This window comes from Xenopus laevis, chromosome 5S (assembly GCF_017654675.1).
Source record: "Xenopus laevis strain J_2021 chromosome 5S, Xenopus_laevis_v10.1, whole genome shotgun sequence".
NCBI classification, from domain to species: Eukaryota; Metazoa; Chordata; class Amphibia; order Anura; family Pipidae; genus Xenopus; species Xenopus laevis.
This window is the reverse complement of record NC_054380.1, coordinates 61880697-61900800: the sequence shown is the minus strand read 5'-3', so window position 1 is coordinate 61900800 and position 20104 is coordinate 61880697. Positions and strand designations below refer to the sequence as shown.

At 43.6% G+C, this 20104-nt stretch overlaps 1 protein-coding gene across 1 annotated transcript in view; it reads left to right on the top strand.

The window, feature by feature from the left end:
- The window catches only part of LOC108704788 (TATA-box-binding protein), a 25579-nt gene extending 6314 nt beyond the window's left edge, over window positions 1-19265 (top strand). Inside the window, exon 5 of the mRNA XM_041564619.1 lies at window positions 18898-19265. Within this exon, the coding sequence (XP_041420553.1) occupies window positions 18898-19241 (344 nt within the window). The 3' untranslated portion in view covers window positions 19242-19265. The remainder of the gene's footprint in view (window positions 1-18897) is intronic.
- The last annotated feature ends 839 nt before the right edge of the window (window positions 19266-20104 follow it).

Here is a 20104-nt window from a genome sequence, read left to right as displayed (position 1 = left end):
GATTACGTAAAATATATGAATGCTGCTTGAAAAAAGTGACTCCGGTGTTTTTTCTGGAGACGGTAATATTATGGATATTTAGACAGAATGGGAACAAGGTCACACAGCTCGATGGCGGGTTGAAGAAAACAGTGTGCAAATAATGCCTACAAGGCCAACGTATACACTACTACAGCGGTGGATACGGATTACGTAAAATATATGAATGCTGCTTGAAAAAAGTGACTCCGGTGTTTTTTCTGGAGACGGTAATATTATGGATATTTAGACAGAATGGGAACAAGGTCACACAGCTCGATGGCGGGTTGAAGAAAACAGTGTGCAAATAATGCCTACAAGGCCAACGTATACACTACTACAGCGGTGGATACGGATTACGTAAAATATATTATGGCTGCTTGAAAAAAGTGACTCCGGTGTTTTTTCTGGAGACGGTAATATTATGGATATTTAGACAGAATGTGAACAAGGTCACACAGCTCGATGGCGGGTTGAAGAAAACACTGTGCAAATAATGCCTACAGGGCAAATAATGCCTAAAAGGTCAACTTATACACTACTACAGCGGTAGTAAAATAAAAAAAAGTAAAATAAAAAAAAAATGAATATTAAAAAAAAAAAATTAAAGTTGGTGCTGCTGAACTACTAGGAGCAGCAGATTAGCACACCAGTCCCACTCCCCAACACTGCTAGACTAATAGCACTGGGCTCTTATAGTAGTAGTAGTAGTAGTAGTAGTAAAACAACAAAAAATAAATAAAAGCAGTCCTTACAAGGACTACTGTTATTGCAGCAGTCAGCAGATGAGATCAGAAGCAGGACAGCTGCCCACTGCAGCTACATACAGAGCACTGCAGTAGAAGGTAGATTACTAGCCAGCAAAGCTACCTAAGCTTAAATGTCCCTCAAACCCCTGCAGACTTCTGTCCCTCCAATAACAGAGCAGTATCAAAACGATTACTAGCCAGCAAACTTTCAACTGTCCCTGAAATCACTAACAGGCAGCAGCTCTCTCCCTACACTATCTCTTCAGCACACACAGGCAGAGTGAAAAAACGCTGCAGGGCTTCGGTTTTTATAGGGAAGGGGAGTGGTCCAGGGGAGAGCTTCCTGATTGGCTGCCATGTACCTGCTGGTCTGGGGTGAGAGGGCAAAAAAAAGCGCCAACAATGGCGAACCCAAAATGGCGAACGTCGCGCGACGTTCGCGAACTTCCGGCGAGCGCGAACACCCGATGTTCGCGCGAACAAGTTCGCCGGCGAACAGTTCGCGACATCTCTACTGCTGATTGCCAGAAGAAGCAGAATCTATCATTTCAACTTTGTTACATGTTGAAGCTATAGACTTAAAGTCCCCCGGCTTTATATGGTGGGCAGTGCATGTTTTTATAGGAAAGCAGAAGAACTTCAAATCCCAGAATCCAACTTAATATGTAGCAAGTTTAGGGAGATGTTGCAACTTTTCTTGCCTTTGTCATTCTTACAATTCTGCTAATTCCTCTTCCCATTTGCAGAAAGGTGAATAGATGATAAAGACTCACATCAACTCAGGGCATCAGTGGAGCTGGGAAACTGTTGTCCTGGGCCCAGTCAAGTTTTTTTTTTTTTTTTTTAAACTTCAGTTTTATTTGTTCAATACCAATGTGAGAAGCAGTGGTTAGACAGTTTTGTACATCAAACAAGGTTACTATTACAATCTCCACACCTTGGTATCAAAAATATCTGTATCTTTCGTTTTAAGTCAAATATATAACACAAGACATAACTTAACTGGAACAGATCAGCCATCTGCTTTGCATTCCTGAAGAGTTGGTTGCGTGGAAGTTTTTCAATAGTGTGCAATCAGCGTGGTTGCCAAGTTAAATACATGAAATAGTAGTTGCCTTGTGGGATTGTTGAGTTTTATTGGTTACAGCTGTAACAAGGCCACCTCAGGTTCCATGTTGTTAGCTGAAAGATTTGCCACCAAAGTGGGGTGATTGTTTGACTTTCCCACCACATATGTAATAGGGATCCTTGGGCACCAGAGCCCCTCCAGCAACACTCGGGATAATGTGGTATAATTTTGGAAAGCCGTACCAGTGACAAGTGCCATCTGTGGTTTAGCTTAATATTTTGTACACTTTGTTGCACCTTGGGTGCTGCCAGGATTTTTTGCCATTGGTGAATGATAAAGGTTTTTTGGAGATCCTATTCCCATTTACACATCCTGGGAAAAGAGTTGTTTGTAACAGTTAGAAATAAGTCACTTTCCATTCCAACTCTATTTACAGAGATATTCCATAAAGGTTTTAGGTTGCATGGTTTTATAGTCCTTGTTTAGGGAGTGAAGCCAATGTGTAATTTGTAGGTAGACCTATCAGTAGGTCTGAGATTTTTTTTCAAACTTAAAATAAAGGGGCTGCAGTGAGATATGGACAGTTCTAAACAGGAACATCCGAAGCAACAGATTCATTTTAACTGCCACTATACGGCCTAGCCATGAAATGTATTCCTTCCTTCATTTGTAACAGTCTTGGATTATTCTGTGAAGAAGGGGTTGGTAGTTCAACTTATATATGCATTCTGGGTCCTTTGGTAATTTAACCCCTAGGTAAACTATGTAGTTGTCTCTCCAATCAAATTGGAATGCACGTTTCAGTGCCTCAAGTTTTAACTGTGGCAGATTTATGGGCAATGCCTGAGTTTTGGTTGTTTTTATTTTATACCATGAGATGTTTTGAAACTCCGCGAGTTGTCTCAGGAGGTTTGGTATTGAAATTGTAGGGTTTGTTAAGGTTAAATGAATGTCGCCTGCAAACAGACCTATTTTCTGTGTATCTAACTGTGTTGTACCACCAAATGTCTAGATCCACTCTAATTTTCTGGGCAGGTTGTTCAGCCATCAGGGCAAATATTAATGGGAAGAGAGGGCACCCTTGACGAGTCCCATTAGATGGATATAAGGATTTAATTGCTTTAATAAATGCATGGCCAAGGGCAACTTAACCACTTAACCCTGTCGAACGCCTTCTCTGCATCCAAAGAAAGAAGTACACTGGGCTGTTTGGTATGTTTGATTATATGTAATAAACTGTCGAACCTCCTTGTACCATCTGATCCCTGCCTACCCATAATGAATCCTACCTGGTCGTTATTTAGTGGGGAGCAATACGTTTAGTCTAGTTGCTAATATTTTAGAATAAAATTTCAAATCTGTGTTTAATAATTCAATTGGGTGATAGTTCTGGCATAAGTCTGTAGGTTTATCTGGTTTTGGAATTGTTATGATCTGGCCTCTTTAATATTATTGTAAAGAGAGGTTATGTGTGGTAGGAGCACTTGTTTGAACTGTTTATAATATAGGTTAGTGTAACCATATTCCCCTGGAGATTTGTTAGTTTTAAGCTCTTTAATTGTTTGTGCCACCTCTTCTTGTGAAATATCCTTAATTAGGTTGTCTTGCTGTTGAGGGGTGGGGAAGCTGTAAGTCTTGGAAATACTGTCGTATTAGATCCCCCGTGGGGTGGGACTCCAATGGATCATTTTTTAGATTATAGAGTTTAGTATAATAATTTGCAAAATGGTCCGCTATTTGTTTGGGGTCATTTAATTTGGCTGTTGGTATGGAAATGTAGGCTATTCTGTTTTTGGCTTGATTTTGTTTAAAAACATTAGTTTATTGGCCTTATTTCCCATTGTATAATAGAATTGCCTTGAAAGTTTGAGTCTATATTGCATTTTGCTGTACAAAATTTCGTTAAGTTTAGTTCTAGTTTCTACTAATTCTTGTTTAATTATGGGAGTGGGTTGGATTGCGTAATTCTTTTCTAGGTCTGAAAGTTTTTGTTCTAGCTGTATGTATTGCTTATCCACTTGTTTTTTGAATCTTTTGGCCATGGAGATTAATTCCCCCCACGTATCACAGCTTTATGAGCAAGCCATAACGTTTGGGGGTCTGTTGCAGGTTGTTTGTTCTCCTGGAAATATAGTTTGATTTTCTCTTCTAGGAGTTTCTTAGATTCCATTTTTATTATTAATGACTCATTGAGTCTCCACAACCCTCTTCCTTGCTTATGCTTATTGTGAGCGGGCCAAAGTTCCATACATATTGGGGCATGGTCCGACCACGTACGCAAGCCGATCCAAGTTTTTGATGTTTGGGATGTAGTTGTGGGTCTGCTAAGATCATGTCTCCTGTGTGTGTTGTGTCTGGGGGAGAAATAGGTGTAGTCCTTCTCTCTCGGATTTTTGGCTCTCCAAACATCTATCCGTGCATGAAGATGGACTAAATCTTTTTTGCCTGTGCGTTTAGTTAAATCGGGGGGGTTCAGTCTAGAATAGGATACAGAACTGCATTGAAATCCACGGCTACCCTTTCTGTACTGTAACAATTTTTGGTAATGTTTTAGTTTAAATATTGGACGTGATTTTCATTTGGAACATGTCAATTTATCAGGGTAAAATCCGTATTTCCCAGGTTGCATTGAATCACTAAGTTACATCCTGAGGGGTCACTCTAGACCCTATAAGAATCGAGACTCCCTTTGTTTTATTAGGAGAGTAGGTGTGAAAAGCAGATGGATAATGTTTGTTAAAAACCTCGGCGGATATTTTTTACAGAAATGGGTTTCCTGGTAGAAGAGGATATCCGCTTTCACTTTAAACGCATCATAAAGTGCCTGGTTGTGTTTGTGAGGGGAGTTGAGTCCTCTAGCATTAAGGGAGTAAAGTCGTACCATTTTGGGTGTCAAGGCAAATGCTTCGCTCTCTAAGCTTGAATGAAACCTTCAAACACATTGGTAACAACAATAGGCTGGCATGATGGCTGTTCAAAACATTAACTTCAGTAAACAGTGACACAAATTTGCATGAATAACTTTGTATTGAACATTTGAGGGACCACAGAAATTGACTCCAGGATGTAACTTTTAGGAGTCGGAGGGGGGTTAGCTAAGGTGGGGTATAAACTGTTGTGTACCGGGTTTACCCCACAATTAACCCTTTAAGTGCCAGCAAAATTTCGCATTTTGGTTACGCGAAATGCCAGCTATTTTTTAAACATTTGTGCTCTCTCAATTTAGGGGCATTTTCTGAGGGAAAACCTATAGTTTACCCAGGAAAACTATACATTGTTTTTTTTTTGGGAGAAACTGAGCTTTCTAAATCTGCATGAGTTTTCATGTATTTCCACCTCTGCAAAAAGATTTATAGCGCTAAATACAAAAAAAAATGAAAAATTCCTATTTTTCACAATATATGAATTTATACCAGAAAAATTATTAATTTTACGCATGAAAATCCAACTGATTTGGAAGGCCTCATGTCTCTCGATTGTGCCAATACCAGATATGTATAGTTTTAGGCAGATCTAGGACTTCTGTACAGCAAAAACTCCCAGCATTATATTACCGAATTTTGAAAGCAGAAGGCAGAAAATGGCATACTTTAGATTCCAAGGCCACAAAATCCTGAAACATTAGGTTTACCCCAGAAATCCATATATTTTTGAAAAGTACACATTCTGCTGATTCCAAAATGAGTAACTATGTCTCTCTACTCCTAACTACCAAATATCAAAGCTTGTCTGAACGTAGTGGTTTTTATTAAAATTTATCAAAATTCTGAAAAATCACTTCAAAGGTTTTATTTTGCTGCTCCGCATATCCCATACTGTATTAGGTACCAAGAAAAAGCACCCTGAATATGATTGTCAGGGGTCCACTGAACAGTTTGATGCCCATTATGCATAGGTTTATCAAAGTTATGAAAGGCATTTAGAGTCTCCAATATGAAGTTAGCACATCCAAATTGTCCAGGACTTTACTTCAGATACTGAAAAATCAACACATTTACTGCATTTTTTGTGGGGTAAAAACATAGAAAAATAGGTTTTCCCCCCCAAAACCATATATTTTTGGAAAGTACACATTCTACCTTATCTAAAATGGGTACCAGTGCCTATCTGCTCCAAACTACTGAGTCGCAAGGCTTTCCCAAAATTGGCAGTTTTGGTGAAATACCTGAAAATTGCCTCAAAGCTTAAATTTTCCAGCATTGTATCGTGCATGTATCATTACCGGCATAAAGCATCCTAAATATGAATGCGGGGGGTCTAATAAACAGTTTGATGCCCAATATGCATAGATTTACCAAACTATGTTGCATACAGAGACCCCCAAATCCAAAAAGGGCATATGAATTTTCATGTATGAGACTCTGGCTACTACAATATAAGCACCTGGTATGTGTATTATGTGCGATGAGACCCCCTAACAGTATGGAGACCCTAGAAAACCATATATCTTCAGAAAGTATACATTCTGACGAATCTAAAGCAGGTAATGACATCTTCTGCAAACTACCAAACCGTAAAGCTATGCTAAACATAACAGTTTTTAAGACATTTCGGAAAATCTTCACAAAGCTTGCATTTTACCCCATTATATACCACACATTTTGTAATGTACCAGCCAAAGGCATCCTAAATATGAACGCATGGGGTCTACTGAACAGGTTGATGCCTGAAACGCATAGATAAACCAAAGTATATCTCACACAGAGACCCCCAAATGAATCTATAGCAGACAAAATTTCCATGGGCAAAACGAAGTAACAAAGAACTGAGCCAAATGGTATAAAATCAGTGAAATCCAACAAAACCACAAAAATCAATGTTTTTTTTTTTTTTAGCCAAATGTAATTAGCAGTCAGAATCAAAGTTTGATTATTTTAGCATGGCTAAATAGGTTTTATGGATAGAAATAATCGAACAACACCTACGCAAAGCTGAAAATGAAATAAAATGGCTAAAAAAATACGCTATTCGCAATGACAAAACAGTTTTTACAGGCAAAAAAACAGACGATGCGATAAAAGAAAGAATAAAAAAAACACAAAATAGCGTGTGTGTGTACAATAGGCAAATTGTGTGTTGTAAGTGCTGTGAATGTGTGTGACCCCCCCTGATCCCCCAGAATTGATTGTATGTGTGTGAATGCAAGTGTATTAGTACAATAGGTGTGTCGGGGGGCACTAACCTGGGGTGGCAGGCTGTAGGTAGTCCAGGAAGGCTGCATGAAGAGCTGGAACCGTCTTCTTTGCTGGATCTCGTGAGTGGGTGGAGCTGGAGGGACAGGAAGCGCAGGCAGCAGCAGGGAACCTAGATTTCATTGTGCCTGCTGCTGCCTTGGGGCCCCTGGGCGAACGCGCCACAGGGGCCACTCGTTCCCCGCTTCTGCTCATTGCTTAGGGGCTGGGGGACGAGTTGGAATGGAGCGAGCGGCTTTATTAGCTGCAGTGTGCAGTTGCAGTGTCAGCAATCTGGTTTCTAGAGTCCAAATTACCCTAGTAACCATTCATTGCTTTGAATAACTAGGGAATATTAATAGGGGAGAATCGGAACGAAAGATTAGTAATAAAAAGTAGCAATAACAATAAGGGGCCGATTCACTAAATTCGAGTGAAGGATTCGAAGTAAAATAACTTAGAATTTCGAAGTGTTTTTTTGGGCTACTTCAACCATCGAATGGGCTAGTTCGACCTTCGACTACGAATCGAAGGATTCGAACTAAAAATCGTTCGACTATTCGACCATTCGATAGTCGAAGTACTGTCTCTTTAAAAAAAACTTCGACCACCTAGTTCAGCAGATAAAAGCTACCGAAGTCAATGTTAGCCTATGGGGAAGGCCCTCATAGGCTTGCCTAAGTTTTTTTGATCGAAGGATATTCCTTCGATCGTTGGATTTAAATCCTTCGAATCGTTTGATTCGAAGGATTTAATCGTTCGATCGAAGGAATTATCCTTCGATCGTATGATCGTAGCATTTGCGCTAAATCCTTCGACTTCGATATTCGAAGTCGAAGGATTTTAGTTCCTAGTCGAATATCGAGGGTTAATTAACCCTCGATATTCGACCCTTGATGAATCGGCCCCTAAATGTATAGCTTTAGAGGGGATACATGTTGAGCGTAAAGGAATGTTAATAGTGAAATATTTTTTTGGAAACTTTGCAGGTCCAGATGTGAAGTCTGTTGCCAGTGCTGTAGAGCAGATCTATCCTTATGTGTTTGAAAGCAGAAAAGCAATTTTGTGAACAAGCAGTTTGGCATTACTTACTAAGCACCTTAGATGCTGATTGGAATAATAAAATGCAGAAACTTGAACAAATTTTAACAGGACCAGTAAAAGGACCGCACTTTTCCCCCCAGAAATGCTGGTTTTTATTAATGTGTTGTCTTAAAAGGAAGGTTTACAAGCATTGGACTTGTACTTGTACTATTTATTTGTAAATGAATGCCTACGTACTCATACAGAGAGCTGTAATAATATATAATTATATCTCGATTCCTCTGTTTGAGCTTATGGTTTATTTATAAATACTCTGTGACCTTTGTTTTTTCTTTTTAAATGCTAAATACAGGCACCAAAGAGGCTGCACAAGATTTCTTCTCACTTGTTGAATGTGTTTTATAAATGTTCTGTTGTCATGCCACAATTACTTTTGTTTTCTTGGTCATGTAAATATTTTTTAATAAAATTATGCTGATTTAGATTTTTCTATGGCCCAATAAAGTAATTTGGAAACATTCAAATGTAATAATCAACACTATTTCAGTTGGCCAATCTGCCACAATAATTAATGTCTGGACATCCTCCAATTTAGCCAGTTTTGGGTAAGCCCGTCCCTATCAAGGTCCAAGAATCAGGACTGACCCACCTCAGTATGGACAACTGGGTAAGCCCGTCCCTATCAAGGTCCAAGAATCAGGACTGACCCACCTCAGTATGGACAGCTGGGAACTGTTAAGTTCAACAATGTGCTGTGTTTCACATGTTTATGGATAGTATATTTTTGGATTGTGACTGCACAGGTGCTATACAGCCTGAAAGGGGGACCCATGTACAGGATCCGTTATCCAGAAACCCATTATCCAGAAACCTCTGAATTATGAAAAGGACGTCGCCCATACTCAACTCCATTTTATCCAAATAATGCAGATTTTTAAAAATGATTTCCTTTTTCTTTGTAATAATAAAACGGTACCTTGTACTTGATCCCAACTAATCTATAATTAATCCTTATTGGAAGCAAAACCAGCCTATTTAGGTTTATTAAATGTTTACATGATTTTCTAGTAGAATTAAGGTATGAAGATCCACATGACAAAGATCCATTATCCAGAAAACACCAGGTCCCGAGCATTCTAGGTAACTATATATAGTACATAGTAAGTAAGGTTGAAAAAAGACAAACGTCCATCAAGTTCAACCTTTTCGGTTTTTTGGTTTTTTTTTATCTGCCTAACTGTTAGTTGATCCAGAGGAAGGCAAAAAACCCATCTGAAGCCTCTCCAATTTGCCTCAGATGGGGAAAAATTCCTTCCTGACTCCAAAATGGCAATCGGACTAGTTCCTGGGTCAACTTGTACTTTGAGCTATCTCCCATAACCCTGTATTCCCTCACTTGCAAAAAAGCAATCCAACCCCTTCTTAAAGATATCTAATGTATCAGCCTGTACAACTGATTCAGGAGAGAATTCCACATCTTCACCGCTCTCACTGTAAAAAAAAAAAAAACCCTTCTGAATATTTAGGCGGAACCTCTTTTCTTCTAATCGGAATGGGTGACCTCGTGTCAACTGGAAAGACCTACTAGTAAATAAAGCATTAGAGAGATATACAGTGGAAGAATGACCCTCCTCACGTGACTCTATGCCCCTTTTAATACAGCTCAAGACCTTATTTGCCCTTGATGCTGCTGACTGGCATTGCTTGCTACAGAAAAGTTTATCATCTACAAGGACTCCAAGGTCCTTTTCCATAATGGATTTGCCTAGTACAGTCCCATTTAGGGAATAAGTGGATTGGATATTCTTACATCCCAGGTGCATGACTTTACATTTATCAACATTGACTCATTTGCCACTTAGCTGCCCAGATTGCCAGTTTGTCAAGATTGTGTTGCAAGGATGCCACATCCTGGATGGAATTAATTGGGCTGGATAGTTTTGTCTCATCTGCAAACACTGATACATTACTCACAATACCCTCTTCTAAGTCATTAATGAACAAGTTAAATAAAAGTGGACCCAATACCGAGCCCTGAGGGACCCCACTAAGAACCTTACTCCAAGCAGAGAATGTCCCATTAACAACCACCCTCTGTACCCGATCCTGTAGCCAGTTTCCTATACATGTGCAAACTACTTCATTAAGCCCAACAGACCTTAGTTTAGAAAGCAGTCGTTTGTGGGGCACAGTATCAAACGCTTTGGCAAAATCCAAATAGATCACATCTACTGCCCCCCACTGTCCAGCATCTTACTTAACTCATCATAAAAAGTAATGAAATTTGTCTGACATGACCTATCCTTTATAAAGCCATGCTGATTGCTGCTCATAATTAGGGATGGGCGAATAAATTCGCCATAGTTAAATTCGTGGCGAATTTCTGTGTTTCGCCATGGGCGAATTTTATGCGAAATTGCGCCATTGCGAGTGCGTGTCAAAAAAAAAAAAAAAAAAAAGACGCGCGACAAACTGAACGTCACCCACAGCAGCCAATTAGATGTGAGCCATCCCACTGTCTATATAAGGAGCTGCAGAGGCAGCCATTACTCGTGGCGTTTTTGGTAGAGGTAGAGAGAGCAGGACAGTGAGAGATTTGTGTGTGATTTAGCTAGTGGAGTTTGTGTAGAGAGCTTTTTTTTTTTTCTGAGTCAGTGCAAGTGGAGGTTGTGGATTTCAGTTTACTGTTTTCCCTCTTCTGCTTGCCTGCTCACCACCCAATAGCCCTTTTTAGGGCTAACTGTCTTTGTCTGTGCTGGTGTGTGTACTCCTTGTGGGTGCACACTTCTGCTGAGGGGATTTAGTTGAGGGTTTTATTTTTTTCTCCTTTCCTTCCCCCAAATATCCAAACCCCCCCCTTATTTATTTTTTTTTAGTTTAGTTGCCCAATATGACGGGCCGTGGGAGAGGGGGGAGGGGTGGTGGTGGTGGGAAGAAGGGTGGGATAGGGAGGGGTGGCCGAGGAAGAGGCCGTGGTGCTGGCCGTGGGCATCCAACCCCACAACAGCCCAGCCCATGTGCCATGCCCAGTCTGGGCACTGTAGTGCAGCACAAGCTGCCATCACAGCAGCAGCTGCAACAACAACAGCAGCAGCAGCCGCAACAACAGCAGCAAATGCCACAGCAGCAGGTGGCTTTGGGTCGCAGTGGGGCAACTGGCACACGTAGGACAGATTTTTTTGCCACTGCTTTGCGACCCATACGCTCGCAGCAGGCAGAGGCGGTGGTAGACTGGCTGACCCAGGCTACCTCATCTGCAGCGGGCACCAGTGAGCGGCAGGAGGTGGCATCACCTGCTAGCTCAGTGTGGGATGACACCCCATCCCTCTTATTTGATCCTGAGGTGGACTTGGGCCCAGACACTCAGGATCTTTTTGATGATCAGGCAGGAATGGGGGGGGCATTCATGTCTGATGAAGAGGAGGAGGTCATGTCACAGCCCACATCAGTAGGGGATATTGGGCAGGGTCCCCTTATGGCAGGGCAGCAAGTTGCTGGTGTGGGGTCAGACACCAGCATGCTGGATGTGGGTATTGATGCCATGTATGAGGCAGGGTCTGGTCTGGGGGAGGACGATGACAGGGACAGACCCTGGGAGCCGGCTCCAGAGGATAACAGCAGCAGTTCAGGGGGGGAACTGTTTGTTGTTGATGAGGATGAAGAGCCGGCTCCACCAACCACTGCTAGGGGGGGCAGGCAACAGGGCAGCACTGCGCCTAGGTCCAAAGCCTATGGGCGTACGGGTGGGGACCATCCCCAACCCTCCACAGCAGGCAAGGCAGTGGCCTGCACTTCAGCAGTGTGGGCTTTTTTCACGTGCCAGGCAGAGGACCAGGCAGTAGCAGTGTGCCAGCTCTGCCGGCAGAAGGTTCGAAGGGGGCAGGCAGGGTCACATATGGGAACATCAGCTTTAAGTTCCCAAATGAAACGTCATCACAGGATGACGTGGGAGCAGCACCAAAGCGGCAGGGCACCAGGGGGCAGCGGTGCTTCCTGTCCACCTCCTCCCATTCCTCAGGGAAGAGGTGCTAGCTCCCCAGACCCTGCAGCAAGGGAAGAGGATTCTGGGGCTCACAGTTGGAGGCAGCCACTGTGTAGCCTCCTCAATGCGGCCCCTGTCCCGCCAGGTTTCCCTCCCCCAGTTCCTCACCCGCAAGACGCCTCTCTCCCCCAAGTGCAGAGGCTTAATGGCTGCCTGGCAAAACTTCTGGCAGTGCAGCTGCTGCCCTATCAGCTAGTCGAAGCAGCCCCCTTCCGACAGCTGATGGCTTGGGCTGCCCCTAACTGGCGGATCCCCAGCCGCCATTATTTTGCCAGGAAGGCTGTCCCTGCCCTCCACCAGCAGGTGGTGGAGAATGTGTCCCTGTCGCTGGATCATGCTGTTGGCGGCAGGGTGCACTGCACCACTGACACGTGGACCAGCAGGCACGGGAGGTACATAACTTACACTGCGCACTGGGTCACCCTGATGAGTGCTGGGCAGGGTGCAAGCCGGGGCGCTCCCCTCAGGCTACAGGTGCCTCCCCGTGGGGTACAGGGCAAACCCCACATGCCCACTTCCTCCTCCTCCTCCACTATGGATGAGCCACCCCTGAAGCGTCCCCGCAGCTACGCTTCAGTGCAGCACAGGAGATGTCAGGCTGTGCTGCAACTCCTCTCCCTGGGCGAGAGGAGTCATACTGCACCTGAGCTCATGGCTGCCTTCCAGACTCAGGTGCAGTGGTGGTTCACTCCCCGCCAGCTCCAAGCAGGTAACATTGTTTGCGACAACGGTCGCAACCTGCTGGCTGCCATCCACCTAGGGCACCTGACCCACGTGCCTTGCTTTGCACATGTCCTCAACCTTGTGGTGCAGCGCTTCCTCAAGAGCTACCAAGGGTTGGGTGACATGCTGGAGAAGGTACGTAGGGTATGTGCCCATTTTCGCAGGTCCCCCACCGCCAGCGCGTCTTTGGCACGGATGCAGCGGCAGCATAGTCTGCCACCCCACTGGCTCATCTGTGACCTGCCGACGCACTGGAATTCCACCCTGCACATGGTGGAGCGCCTCGTAGAGCAGCGCTGGGCGGTCAGCAATTACCTGCTGGAGCACAGTGCCAGGGGTACTCAGGGGGCAGATTTGGGGGTACTTTAGTGCAGAGCAGTGGCAGCAAATGAGGCAGCTCTGCCAAGTACTTGCCCCCTTTGAGCAGGCGACACGCTTTGTTAGCAGGGACAATGCGTGTCTTAGTGATGTGATACCCCTGGTGTTCCTCCTCAAGCGCACGTTGGATGGGCTGCTAGAGGAGGGTGACGTGCCTGAGGAGGAGGAGAGTAGGCCCCTGTCACGGCCGGCACCCAATACCAGAACAGTTGCCAAGTACCCTGGTCTCGGCTCGGCTTTACCAGTAGTGTGACCACCGTTGGGCTTCGGGAGGAGCCCTCAGCTTACTTGGGTGCCACCTGGACTTAACGAGGGGTACAAGGCGAGATGTTCTGGCTAGCAGAGGGGCACGGCAGGTAGATAGTCTTTTGGGCCGAAGGTCACGGTACAAATGGAGCAGGCAAGAGAATTGTCAGACAGGCAGGGTCGAGGCAGGCAGATATCAAGAATCGTCAGGCAGGCAAGGGTCAAACCGGGTTATCAAACAGATGGGGTCAGGCAGAAAGAATAGTCAAGATGCAGGCAAAGGTCAGGATTCGGATATCAGAATAGTCAGGAACAGGCAGGGATCAAAACCGGAATAGCAGATACAAATTTCACAGGAACAGACAGCACAAGGCTTCAGGAACCACCAGAATCAAGATTCTATCACGGGCACTGACTGGGGGTCAGAATGGGCTTTATATACATTCGAAATTGGTGCCAAAACGAGAGCCAATACGCGCTGGCGCAATCACGCCAGCGCGCCCTAGAAGAATCAAGATGGCGCCGGACCAGGAGCGCGGCGGCGTGGCAGCCGTCCACGCCGCCGCACACCAGGTAATTTTATTACAGCCCCGTAGGCAGGCAGAGGGGGCTGAGGAGGAAATGGTGCCGATGAGGAGGATGAGGGAGAGGAGGACTGGGTGCCTGCGCAGCATGGGGAGCAGGGCACATGCCACCCAACCACCCCAGCTATTGTCCGCGGCTGGGAGGGTACAGAGCAGGGGCAGGTCGAGCCAGATGACCTGCTGCATCTGGAGGGCAGTCAAGAAGAGGTTGGTCGGGGGCACCTCTTTTACATGGCTACCCATATGCAGACTTGCCTCCGAAGCGATCCCCGGGTCTGTTCTATAAAAGACCGGGATGATTATTAGGTGGCTACTTTGCTTGACCCACGGTACAAGGGAAAGGTGGGGAGTTCCTTGTACCCAGCCAGAGAGAGAGGAGGATGGGTCAATTGAGGAAGGCTCTGTGCTCAAAATTAGTGGAGGCCTTCCCCCAGTCTGACACTTCTCAGGCCTCCACTACTCCACACACCCAGCAGAGACGGGGCCCTAGCAGCAGCAGCAGCAGCAGCAAGGGCGGAGATCTCATGGGTGTGTGGAAGAGCTTTTTCGAGCCTCAACGGCCAGCAGCAGGCCCAGTCAGCACCCAAAGCCACCACCAGCAGCGGGTGGAGCATATGGTGGCTGACTACATGGGGTCAGTCAGCGTGCAGGATGCCATTCGCCCTGACAATGACCCCATGCATTATTGGGTCTCGAGGCTCGACCAGTGGCCAGAACTGGCACAGTACGCTCTGGAGGTGCTGGCTTGCCCCCCTGCCAGTGTCCTGTCAGAGCGTGTCTTCAGTGCCGCAGGTGGGGTGGTCACTGAGAAGCGGACACGGCTATCCACTGGCAGCGTGGATAAGCTGACGTTCATTAAAATGAATGAGGCATGGATAAGCGGGGATATCCAAGTGCCCATTGCAGACAGCAGAGACTAGCCTCCTCTCCTCCTCCTCCTCCACAGATTTAGCCTCCTCTCTCCATTGCTGCCCATACTCTCCTCCTCAGTAGTATTGACCATTCCCCATCTGTCTGCACCTGCTGCCCTTGCTGCTGCAGCCTGCTACTAGCCCTAGTAGTACTGCTGCTGTACTGCATTGTCGGCAAACTTTTTTATGGTGGGGGCCTATCAAAGCTCCTACTGCTATTGTAGATACTACTGCTGCATTGTTGGCAAATTTTTTTAGTAGTTGAGGACTAACATGGCCTCTAAATATGTTTCTTCGAATACTGCCCCATTGTTGGCTAATTTCTTCTGGTTGAGGCCTAACATGGCTTCTAAATATGTTGCTTATAATTTTGCCGCTAAGTTGGCTAATTTCTTCTGGTTGAGGCCTACCATGGCTTCTAAAAATGTTTCTTCGAATACTGCCATATTGTTGGCTAATTTCTTCTGGTTGAGGCCTAACATGGCTTCTAAATATGTTGCTTATAATTTTGCCGCTAAGTTGGCTAATTTCTTCTGGTTGAGGCCTACCATGGCTTCTAAAAATGTTTCTTCGAATACTGCCACATTGTTGGCTAATTTCTTCTGGTTGAGGCCTAACATGGCTTCTAAATATGTTGCTTATAATTTTGCCGCTAAGTTGGCTAATTTCTTCTGGTTGAGGCCTACCATGGCTTCTAAAAATGTTTCTTCGAATACTGCCATATTGTTGGCTAATTTCTTCTGGTTGAGGCCTAACATGGCTTCTAAATATGTTGCTTATAATTTTGCCGCTTAGTTGGCTAATTTCTTCTGGTTGAGGCCTAACATGGCTTCTAAATATTTTTCTTACAATTTTGCGGCTAATGTCTTCTGTTTGAGGCCTGCCTCATTTAATTCTTCTGGCTCTAATATAGAGTTGATTAAAAGTTACAACATGACTGCCGCTGCTGTTGCTATTAATGCCTCGTTATTTGGCAAAAGTCTTCTCTGTTTGAGGCCTGCCTCATTTAATTCTTCTGGCTCTAATATAGAGTTGATTACAACATGACTGCCGCTGCTGTTGCTACTAATGCTTCATTATTTGGCAAAAGTCTGGTGGGGGTCTATCAAGGCTCCTACTGCTGTTGCTGACACTACTGCTGCATTGTTGGCAAATTTTTTTAGTAGTTGAGGCATAACATGGCCTCTAAATATGTTGCTTATGATTTTGCCGCTTAGTTGGCTAATTTCTTCTGGTGGTTGAGGCCTAACATGGCTTCTAAATATGTTTCTTCGAATACTGCGACATTGTTGGCTAATTTCTTCCGGTGGTTGAGGCCTAACATGGCTTCTAAATATGTTGCTTATAATTTTGATGCTTAGTTGGCTAATTTCTTCAGGTGCTTGAGGCCTAACATGGCTTCTAAATATGTTTCTTCGAATACTGTCACATTGTTGGCTAATTTCTTTGGGTTGAGGCCTAACATGGCCTCTAAATATGTTTCTTCGAATACTGCCACATTGTTGGCTAATTTCTTCTGGTGGTTGAGGCCTAACATGGCTTCTAAATATGTTGCTTCTATTTTTGCCGCTTAGTGGGCTAATTTCTTCGGGTTGAGGCCTGCCTCATTTAATTCTTCTGGCTCTAATACAATTGATTACAACAATGCTTGCTGCTTGGTTGTCAAATGTATTCACAATATTATTACCCCTGAAACGACTGCGGCCAAAAGTCCTGTGCCTCAGTCATTATTCTTTCTTTTGAAATGATAGGAGTGCTCTAAAAATGTATACAGGGAGGGCATGTGTGGGTAGCAGTTACTGAGTGAAACATAGGTGCGAATTGCTCTTCCCATTGATTTCAAAGCAAAACATGGCATATATACATTTATCACTGTGTACAAAGCTTAAAAGTAAGGGAAATGTTTTAATGGTAGCCCCAAAGCCATGTCTGGTCTGGGAGTCAAAATAGGCCCTGGCATTCAAATTACACAGTGGCCCCAACCATCAGCCCAGTAAATCTGACTGGAAACCAACCAACCTGGCAACCCTGGGTGACACAAACATAGCCATAAACTCTACTTAAATTCATGCTGTAAGCAATAATTTAGATGGAATTTGTCCTCTATGAATACTTTTGTCCTTGAGTTAAATAAACGAGACAACACAGTTTGCTTAATGGAAAGAGGAATTTCATTCCTTAGTCCAGCTTAAATCCCACTTTCAGCTGCATCTGCTATTTTGCAACTTTCAACTTCACAAGCAGTCTTGTCCCAGTTTGCTGTCCATAACCTTCAAAGAGAACACACGCCATCCTTTGTTTCCAAACACTTTACACAACGTATTCATAGATCCAGTGCAAAGCCCTTAAAGGGGTGGTTCACCTTTAAGGTAACTTTTAGTATGCAATAGTATGGCAAATTCTAAGCAACTTTTAATTTGGTTTTCATTATTTATTTTTTTTGTTTTTTTAATTATTTGCCTTTTTCTTCTAAGTTCTGACTCTTTGCAGCTTTTAAATGTGGGTCACTGACCCCAACTAAAAAGCAAATACTATGTCAGGCTACAAATGTATTGTTAGTCATTGCTACTTTTTTCCATTTAGGCCTCTCCTATTCATATTCCAGTCTCTTATTTAAATCAATGCATGATTGCTAGGGGAATAATGATACTTCTAATAGTGCCTAATTAGCAAATATAGTGTGACTTAATATCAAAATTTATTTAAAAAAATCAATGTATTTGAGTGTTACAGTAGTCAATTTATCAATTTCGGCGCCGGCGCAAAAATTAGGTTTGCGCGTGCGCGCGTCATGTGTGCGTCAAAAACGGGCATCGCCACTATAAATAGCCCCACCCTTGCTTACAGTTGTAGGAGTGCAGTTTGAAAATGGCAGGACCTGGCATGATGAGCGAGGAACAGCTGCGGTACTTCGTCAGGTACCTGCACCGGGAGGGATACGACAATATCCCTCCTGGTGTGAGAGGTATCCAGGCACTCCGCCGCAGTATAATGGAGAGGCTGAGGGAGCTCCAGAGGATCTGGAGCGCCTTAGGCGCCACAGTGCATTTGTTGAAGAGCTGCGCATGGAGGTTGAAGGTAGAGTTATTTAAAAAGAAAACATCTTATAATGATTTGCTATTTTACAGCAAAAATGTATTTAAGTGAATACTGTAATTAGGATTGGAACAGTTGACTTTGACTGACTGACATAATTGCAGACAAGTTAGATAACAAGTAAATGAGCTGTCAAATGGAGATTATATAAACAGATTATAATAGATTTATTTAAATGGAATACATGGGTTTCCCTTCTTAACTACAATAAAGCCACTTGATTCCTATTTATTTTGGTATTTTGGAGCAAATGTGTATTTGTTTAGGCCTGTGGCAAGGCTAATAAGAATTTTACTTCACATAAAGGTAGATTTATTTAAACGGAATAAATAGGTTTCCCTTCTTAACTACAATAAAGCCACTTGATCAGGCTCGGATCTGTGGAAAGGCCACCAAGGCCCGGGCCTAGGGCTGGAGGATTTTAGGGTGGCGGCATGCTGCCCAACCACACCCATATTGGTTCAGAAACACTGGGGATGCACAGGAGATACAATAGTTTCCCATGCAGCAATCCCCATTGCTCCAGTCCAGATGATAAAAATTTGCCAGAATAAAGGGGAGGGGACAGGGGTGACGAATGGCAGTGGGCCTAGGGGTGCCTACTATGTAAATCTTGCCCTGCACTTGATTCCTATTTATTGTGGTATTTTGGAGCAAATGTGTATTTGTTTAGGCCTGTGACAAGGCTAATAAGAATTTTACTTCACATAAAGGTAGATTTATTTAAACTGAATAAATAGGTTTCCCTTCTTAACTACAATAAAGTTAATTTTCCTGTAGTTACAACATGACACCTTATCCTGTATAATTCATACTGTACAAATGCAATTGCTGTGTTACTCAAACTGAAATTTATTCATTGCCAGCTGAGTGGATCCAGGATGATCCTGAATTTGATGGGGATATTGCACCACCTGACCAGGCAGCACCGCCACCACCTGACGAGGCAGCACTGCCACCTGTCCAGGCACCATCACCTCAACGGGCAGCACCACTACCCGAACGGGCGGCGGCACCACCACCGGACCAGGCACCACCACCTAACCAGGGGCTCAGTGTAGGCACTCAGACTGAAAATGCCTACTATGACCACACTGAGCTCCTGGTCACCCTGGTCCACCAGGTCAATGCCATCAGGCAGGATCTGGGAGAGGTCAGGGAGATTGTGGAGTCCCTGCAGAGGGTCGTTGCTCCTCCTCCTCCACTGTAATTTTATTATATACATATACATCTTTTGGCCTAGCACCGTTGTGCTATTTTGTATATTAAAAAAGTTTTTATATCTCTATATTTTGAGTTAATTTTTCATTTAACTAAACTAATACTCACATGGTACTTGAAATTGTTTGGATTCTAATAACACAACGATGACTATTCTTAATCAGAGTCATTAAAATTACATTACATAGTATTTCAGAATCATTACAATTACATGATGTAAATATAAGGTTCATTCACATAAACATATGGTTTATTCATTTTAATCTGAGATACAAAGCATCCAGATACTATCTGTTCAGATTTATTAGTTGTACTTGTGTTAGTAATCTACTATTAGATATATAAAGTACAGATGGTACTTTTTGGTTAAACAGTGATATAGAGTAGTAGTAGATACCATTACCAGTTGACCAGAGGTAATGTAAAAAAATCCACAAACGTTAAAAGTTTAAGAAACTTGCAAAATGGGAGCCATTTTTTTTCAAGATAGGAGTCCTCTAACAATGCAGGGCATGTGTGTAGCAGTATACTAAGTGAAACACGCATGTGTATTGGTCTTCCCATTGAGTCCAATACAATTCAGCACATTCAGACACAAAGCAAAAGATACCATATTAATTTATCATCACAGACTACAAAGCTTGAAACTAAGGGCAAAATTTTTATTTGTAGCCCCAAAGGTGAAAAAAGGTTATACAAACTAAACACTCATAGAAGATGGGTTTCATCAAATTGCACTGCGCATCAAAAATAACGTCGCACGTTAAAACACTTATATACGCCCGCGACAAAATTATTTTGACGCGCGACGAAATCGGGCCGCGCGTCTCGTTTCGCAAATTTTTTGCCGTT